At 28.2% G+C, this 8,470-nt stretch overlaps 1 protein-coding gene across 1 annotated transcript; it reads left to right on the top strand.

The window, feature by feature from the left end:
• Positions 1–4,547: 4,547 nt before the first annotated feature.
• On the top strand, positions 4,548–8,470 carry LOC129963604 (28S ribosomal protein S14, mitochondrial-like). The gene is made up of 3 exons (XM_056078073.1): positions 4,548–4,735; positions 6,359–6,502; positions 8,238–8,470. Exons 1-3 carry the CDS (start codon positions 4,640–4,642, stop codon positions 8,418–8,420), a joined length of 423 nt encoding a protein of 140 aa, XP_055934048.1. The 5' UTR covers positions 4,548–4,639; the 3' UTR covers positions 8,421–8,470.

Below are 8,470 nucleotides of genomic sequence, written 5' to 3' on the forward strand. Positions count from 1 at the left end.
TCCAATCTTTTTTTTTTTTTTTTTCCTGTCAGATATTACAAAAATATTAACAATTATTTTAAAACTTACTGACATTTTATGATCATTTTCTAATAGCTGTGACTGCTATTAGAAGTTGATCATTTGAATTATTTTAATATCTTAAACAAATATAATATTAGCACAGTAATTAATGTATGAAACATTTTATAGTTGGAAATTAATCAAACTGTGAATTGATCTTGATTTTTATAATCAAATATTGAGATAGGGAACAAAATTCTTTGTTTTTAAAGTAAAACTGCTGGAGGAAGAAAAAAAAAAAAAAAACTAGACATTTGTATTTCAGTCAGATTTTTTAATTTAAAATAATTTTTTAAAGCCCATATCCCATAACTGTAATAAATGCTTAAAGCCAGGTTTTTATTGAAACAATTACTGAGTGTATAAAAAGCTAATATAACTCATCAAAATCTAATAAGTGTTAATTCCACCATTCATGAAGTGCTAGGAATCTTAAACTTTTAAACATTATGACCACTTTTTAGGAACCAATATTGGAACCCTTTTCATTCTTGGCACAAAGATGGTTTTTTTTTTTTTTTTTTTTTTTTTTTTTTCCCTCCAGCTATAAACAGCCCATAATCCTTTTCAAAAGAGGAAGTGTAAAAAACAAACATTAAATTTAATCTTATTAAAAAAAGTGGTGTTGGTTATCTTCCTATTGCAACCAATAATTGTCTAATGTGAACTTGGCTCAATATTCAATTTTTCAGAAATAAAGAGTCAATTTTGGTTTTTACGAATTTATTATAGCATAATTGTACTAACATCACATCTTGAAGCAACACAAGGATTATTTTGGGATTTTTAAGCAGGATGGTGTATCTTCTCGGAACATTTACTTTTGCCGATACTTAAACAATTAATCTCTGCATTGTTGAATTGACCATATTCCTTTTTTTTCCCCCATTGCCCTCTCCCAGGTCACACGATTTAACTTTCCAAGCATGGTTGCTCATTTCCTAAACCACTTGTATTAAAGTATTTTTTTAAAAAATTAACTACTTAATAAAGTATGTTTATTTTTTAATTTAAAAAATATTTTCTCCACTAACTGATTTAAAAATTGAATTCAAAGCACTAATATTTTTACATAAGTGATTCAAGAAATAAGCCATCATGCTTGATATGGTTAACATCTTGCAACATTTTCCTTTGGGGGCTCTTTGATGAACTAGTTTATGTACAGTGAAGCCTCTCTGAGTGGCTATTCCACGAGAATTTGCTAGCTTTGGCGGTTTTTCGTTGCAATTGCTATATTGTATAATATAAACAAATCTGACACATTTAAAATAAAGTTTGAGACTTATCTAAAGAGGAAAATAATGTTTTATTTAATTTTTTTTTTAACATTTTATTGAAAAAATGATGTAAAATTGTTTTTATGCTTCTCAGAAACAACCATTTTTCAAACTCGTCTTTCAGTTTAAAAAGTAAATCTCTAACCGATTTGTTTGTCATTGTGTCAGAATTTCCGATGACTTCATCTATTTTCCTCAAAGTCACTTGAGTTGAAAATTTAACTGGATTGCGAGTACAAATGATATTATTAAATTCCTCGTCAAAAACGGAATCAGCGCTTGAAAAACGTTCATTTGTAAAAACGTTTAAACACACAATATACCGTTATATTCATTTAAATCAATCTTAAAATAATTTTAAATTTGACTACATGCATGTAAAAAAAGCTTAAATTTGGTAAACTGATCGACCAAAATGCGTTCCTCCTAATCGGAATTTTCATTTAAGCACTCCACTGCTGCTTCGTGCTGGAAGAATTCACGATCGTATTCTATTCCAATAAGTTTTCAGAGCTTTGCTAATTGATCTTCCTTCGTTGAATAAATCTAATTGTCTCTCAATTTCTCTGCTACCGATTCCATAGCTAACGAGGCATTTAGCTATCACTTCGTGACATATTTTTTCCGGGAGGTTTTAATCCAGTCAAGAACATCTCTGACTGAAATTTTCTTTGAAAGTTCGCAAGCACTTTCGCATCCATTCATACGTACAGTGATATGTTGCCGAGCACATTATCTGTATTCTAGAAACATTTTATAACATCATGATTCAGTGGCTGAAACTTTGATGCTGTATTTACTGTAATAACTGAGCACTGTGTGCATGTCAGGCTTGCTACATTGTTCAACACAAGGAGAACTTTTCTGGTTTGATTCCTCATTTATTTATTTATATATATATATATATATATATATATATATATATATATATATATATATATATATATATATATATATATATATATATATATATATATATATATATTTCGATTACCGGGACTATTCTTCAAAAATGGATGATGTCATCCATGCCGTTTTATTATTATTCTCATACGGCTACACACCAAGACGCTTTAAATCTTTTCCTTTGTGCAGGTTGAGGTTCGAACTCGCAACGTTAGGATTCATAGCCGAGTAACAAAGCCACTAGACAAAAGAGTACACTCTTCTCCGGAAGTTGTTAGCTGGCTTATAATGTTACCACCACACCTTTAAAGTACCTGGATCTTTGACTTCGCCACACAGAGATTGAAAAGTAATGTTATTCTGTATACGAAATCTGCCCAATCATTGCTGGAAGAAAAATATTCAATTTCTAGAGCGTCTGCAAGTTCTTTTGCTTTCTGTTGAATCATAGATTCACTGACAGAAGTTTTCTTCGCACGAACAGTTTAAACCATTCCAAAAGAGCATTATTTTCGACATATTTTTCGTGTCTCTTCCGTTATATACCACAAAATTTGAAGTCTTCGTATTTTTTAAAAATCAAATCCATTTCTTTAATGGCTTTCGTTGATTTGCATTCTTTTGCAGTTGAATAATTCAGCTAATTTTCTCGTCGATTTGCCTCATATTGAATACCCTGCTCGAGATTTAGAAAACATGCTTTGACATATCGTTGCAACTCAGATCAATGGCCAACTAATGAAAGAAGCATGTATGGCATTTCTGACACAAAATTATCGGGATCCACTAAATAGCGAATAGAAAATAAGACGTACAACCGATCTTTCTTAGCCTGAACTTGAACTTTACAGCTCATAGTTAAAAACAGGAAGTGATTACATTTTCCTGAAAAATCAGATTTGCGGACCCATGATGCTGTGGTGAAGCTTTATAAGTCAGATAACAGCTACAAGACCTGAGTAATTATTTTTGTCTTGTGGTCATCTTACTCGGCTACGAACCCAAAGGTTGCGAGTTCGATCCTCGCTTATCGCCAATAGCAACATTGCAGTCTTCAGAAGGTGTTGGGTGTATGTTGCTGGAGGATATTTTATTATTAAGACTATGGGCTGAAAAATATGTGCCGTTAAGAGAGGTGACCGCTATACATAGGTGATCGTTCGCACAATTTCATTTTATAGTACATTAGGATTTCAAATCCCATACTTCCAAGGCATTCAAAATATTTTCGGATAAACATTTTTCTTTTTTCCTCCATAAACAAACCACATTACAGTTACATGCAAGTCAAGTTTTCTGTTTACCGTATGATGAACCTCAAAGATTTTGCTTAAATTTGTGATGAAAGCTTATACGCCAGTTAACAGCTACGCTACCCGAGCAATTGCTTTTGTATCGTGGACATGTTACTGGACTGCGAACCACAAACTCCCAGGTTCTATCCTCGCGCATCCAATTCACCACATTGGTGACCCGGACGTGATCCTTCAACCTTCGTACAGCTGTTGTGGCGCCATCTACCCGCAACTAAAGTCGTCAGACTCACTTGACACAGCAACTCAAAGCCATTAGATTCACTTGACGCAGCAACCCAAAGTCGTCAAACTCACTTGACGCAGCAACAGCAACCACTCACCCACACACGCTCGCCATAACGCTTGGCGCTACTCAAATGGGTACAGGCGCATTAGAATCAACAGCTAATACATCATCACTCAACAGCCATATCGTTCGTCTCACCTCCGACTCACTGGAGGGAGTCTATGATGAAAGCTTATAAGCCAGTTAACAGCTACCCGAGCAATTGCTTTTGTATCGTGGTCATGTTATTGGACTGCGAACCAGAAGGTGCCAGGTTCTATCCTCGCGCATCCAATTCACCACAAATTGCACTTCCTTATTAATCATAGGTTTTTTCCCTGTCAGATCAACAGTCATTCTGTAAAAGCGATTCGGATTAATCAGAATAAAGAAAATTCACAACTTTTATTGCTCTATATTAGTTAAATCTTAATCGCTATAAATTGGAAAATTGAATTTAAAAACTTCATAATCTGTTTTTTTTTTTTCTATTGCAAGTTTTATCACGGAACAATTTTGAACATTTGATTTATTTATTATTTCGACATATTCTGCGTCATAAATACATCATCATAATTTTTTGTTGATTCTAACTGCATTATTATCCAAGCATAAGCAAACTTCTTTTTTTTTTCCCCTTTTATTTTCATTTGATGATAATAATTTGCTCTAGTGTGAAATAAGCTCGATTGCAAGACAAATATGTCACTAGTGATAAAACCAGCATTTAAGGGCAATAATAAGACAAATTGAAATGAAAAGAATAGTAAACAAATATTTTAACAATAATTTATTTTCATTATAAAACGATGAATATTTTTCGAAATATTGTGAATGCTTTTTCTAATCCATTACAGAAAATATGTGGAACTACTCAATTGGTTAATAATATTGGAGCGCAAAGTGTAAATACAATTCAATTTTTAAAAACTGGAGTTTTAATTTGCCGTACTCAATTATATTTTTACAGATAACTAAACGAATTTTATTTCTTTTGTGATATATGAAATGATAATGATATTATATTTACCATTAAATTTACCAACCACTAAAACTTCATGGATGATCAGATTATTCGCGAAGCAGTTGTTGGTTTAAAATCTTGTACATATATTATTATTTGTATGTACATATGTTATACATTGTAAATTTTCAAATAATTATCTTATATTCTTATGCTGTTTTAATAAAGATGACATATATTTTAAATGAAAAGTTTATGAAAACTTTTCACTTAATGATAACATAATGATTTCACATAATGATTCCAAATAAGGAATTTATAAAGATGTTAATTTGGTATGAGGTACCAAAAGTGTGTGTAATAGCATGCAAAATTTTAGATATTAATATAAAAAAAATACTAAAGCTATTTGCAATTATGTGTGTATGCTGGTATTTATAAATGAATCTGTATATCCTAATATAAGCATATTCATAATTATGAAACAAGTTTCTTATTACTATACAAGTAATAAAACACAAAAGTCTTTCTCATGTAAACTTAAAATTCATTGGGATGATCATAGTAATTGCTTTTCCCATTTATAAAATTTAGGCTCCTCAGTTTGTTTGCATTAATATAAAGCATTTTGAAATTGCATAACACTAAATAGCAAGAGAAGATAATTCTGAGTTAAAGCATCAATGATCTTAAATATTTGGTTATTATTAAGTGATATTCATTGTAGGTTGATGAAAAAATGTAATTTTATGATAGATTCATTTTGTTATTCCAAAATTCCTTATTATGCTTGAGCATAATAAACTTTTGTGACTTTTAAAGTTTTTTTTTTTTTGTAGAAACTTAAATTGGCAAAATAAATAAAAATAGATTGAATATATTTTCTACCTTTCTTGACTTTAACAAAAGTTTTAGAACCAGGTTTAAGTTACTATAATGATAAAATCAAATTATTTTATTTAGAAAATAAAGGACTATTGTATCAAATTATTTTATTAAAAAAAAGATGATAATATCAAATTATTTTATTAAAAAAAAAGAACAATAATATCAAATTTCTTTACATTTAAAAAAAATCATTAAATAAAAATCATTACTTAAAATATTTTCGTATAACATTTAGAAATTAGACATGATGGGAATCCTTAAACATATATTAAATTATTTTATTGAAGTTAATCATTTCCTATAATTATTTATAATTTTAACTATACTCTACTTTTGGATCAAATGGGTTAAATATAATATTTTTTTATTTCATTCAAGTATTTATATTTTAATATAGTGATGTATTTGTATCATGATACCTGATAATTAATTATTTAAATCAGCTAAAATTATAAAAAAATTAATTACAATCTTATACAAAAAATTTTTTGTGGCATAACATTTGCATATTTCTTAAATAATCTCTTTTAAATTTATGTGAATATGTGTATTTATATAAATATTATTTTCCCATTTAAAACACCAGAATTAAATTAGTAGCATTTTGTACACTTTAAGTCTATACTATTATGAAAAATAATTCTTCTTAATAATTATATTTTGAATTGTTTTACAGTCTCTGATCCCTTGTAGAACCAAATATACTGATTGGCGGATGATTCGTGATGTTAAAAGAAGAAAAGTGGTTAAAGAGTATGCCAAACTACGATTGCAGATAAATGCAGTTCGTTTAAATACTATATTGCCAACAGAAATAAAGGTTTCCTTCAAAAATTTTGCATTATTTGAACAATTTTATAAAGGTTTAAGTTACTTTTCTGCAGACTAATAGAAGTTTTATATGTTTTGTATCAATAATTTTATGGGAAAAAAGTTCTATAAAACAAATAATTTAATTATTAATAATTATGAGAAGAGTTATTTATGTTCCATATATGATTATATTATAATGATAGCTTATATTCATATGAAAAAATTTTTAATAATGAAAATATTTATAGTAATTAAATTTGTATTTTATGAAGATATGTCAAAATTTTTTAAGATTAACTCTATTGTTTCGAAACAACTTTATTTATCAATACAAGCACATTGTCACTTTCAAAAATGTCTTCATGTGCTTCATATGATAGTCTGTAAGACAGATTTGCTAAATTTTGCATATTTTTTGTTCATACTGAAATAACAAAAGTGGTAATGTATGTGGTCATAAAAGTGTGAATTATACATTAACATTACAGTATAATGTCTCTTGGTAAACTTATGAATATTAATGCTTTCTACGACTAGGTGTGTGGTTTTTTACTGGCATACAAAACTAGCTAAATAATCCTGTAAAAGCATTCATTTAGGGAGAAAAAAAGATCTCATTTTAAATAAAAATATTAAAAAAATTTATTTACTGGCATGTTTTCACAATCATGAAAAGCAGTTCATTGTATTGAATGCTATTTATCAATCTTTGCATTAGTTCTGTGTTGAGTGCAAATATTAAATATATTTAACGATATACCAACTAAAGATACATGAATTAATTCAAAATGAACTTTAAAAATAGTATGAAATTCAGTAGAAATATTATGTATCAATCAAAGATATTATCAAATGTGTAATATTTTGTTGAGTTAGATTTTCCAAAATCAAAGCTAAGGAACATCAAAATTACAAAGTTATTATTATTATTTTTTTTTTTTTAAGATTGATTTGGTTGTGAATTTTGAATCTGTTTGTATGATTTATATTCATACTTATTGAAAACAATTAATTATATAGTGCATTCATTTTTGGTCACACATTATTAATGCTATATATGGTTGTCATAATAAATTCTCAAAAAATTACAGCTTATTCCAAATGTTTTTTCCCTTAATTGTTGGAAGTTGATTATTTTTCATTAATAATTTAAATAATTTATAGAAAATTTCAAAAAAGTCTTAAAATTGATTTAAAGCTTGTGAGTGTCAACTTAAATATGTTGAATATGAAGGTAATTACTTTGAAATATTATGAAATATTGAATATATTTTTAAATTAAAGAAAACTCAAAATAATTTTCAACTTAAAGAGGCACTTTTGAATTTTAATAAGGGAAAAAATAGTATTTAAATACATCTCTTTCTCATATTTTGGACATTTTAAATTTAATTTATTAAATGGACATTGACATATCATTTGTTTAGACAAAAGAAATGAAATAATATTCCATAACAATACATTAATATAGTATATTGTTATGGAACCTCGTCTGAAACTTTTCTTATGTTTTCTAATATTTATAAGTCAAATTTGAAGAAAACCTATCTTCAAATTTATATCTATTCTTTATTGTGTAAAAAGAATTTTGTCTTTTCAATTTTATTTAATTAGAATCCTTTGAATTTATGATAAAAATTTGTTACTTTGTTATAATTTTATTGGAAAATCAGTAAAAACTGATTATAAGTTTGATTTATTTTATAATATCAAGATGATGAAAGGCTTTATTTGTATTTTAGGAAATTGCTCAGAAAGAAATTGAAGCACTTCCTACAGATAGCTGCACTACAAAACTACATAAACGCTGTATCCTTACATCTAGAGCACGTGGTAGGTACCGAAAGTTCAGAATGTCTCGCATCATCTGGCGTCATTTGGCAGATTACAATCAAATTTCAGGAGCTGAGAGAGCTATGTGGTAGAAACACATCTGTATCTTAATTAGCGTTATTAAAGACTGTTGCAAGTTTGA

The sequence above is a fragment of the Argiope bruennichi genome, chromosome 3 (genome assembly GCF_947563725.1).
Source record: "Argiope bruennichi chromosome 3, qqArgBrue1.1, whole genome shotgun sequence".
Lineage (NCBI taxonomy): Eukaryota > Metazoa > Arthropoda > Arachnida > Araneae > Araneidae > Argiope > Argiope bruennichi.

Coding starts and splice junctions, on each gene's coding strand:
- LOC129963604 (XM_056078073.1), top strand. CDS start 4,640: ATGAATATTTTTCGAAATATTGTGAATGCTTTTTCTAATCCATTACAG. Junction 4,736..6,358: donor ATAATATTGGAGCGCAAAGT/GTAAATACAATT, acceptor ATTGTTTTACAG/TCTCTGATCCCTTGTAGAAC. Junction 6,503..8,237: donor TATTGCCAACAGAAATAAAG/GTTTCCTTCAAA, acceptor TTTGTATTTTAG/GAAATTGCTCAGAAAGAAAT.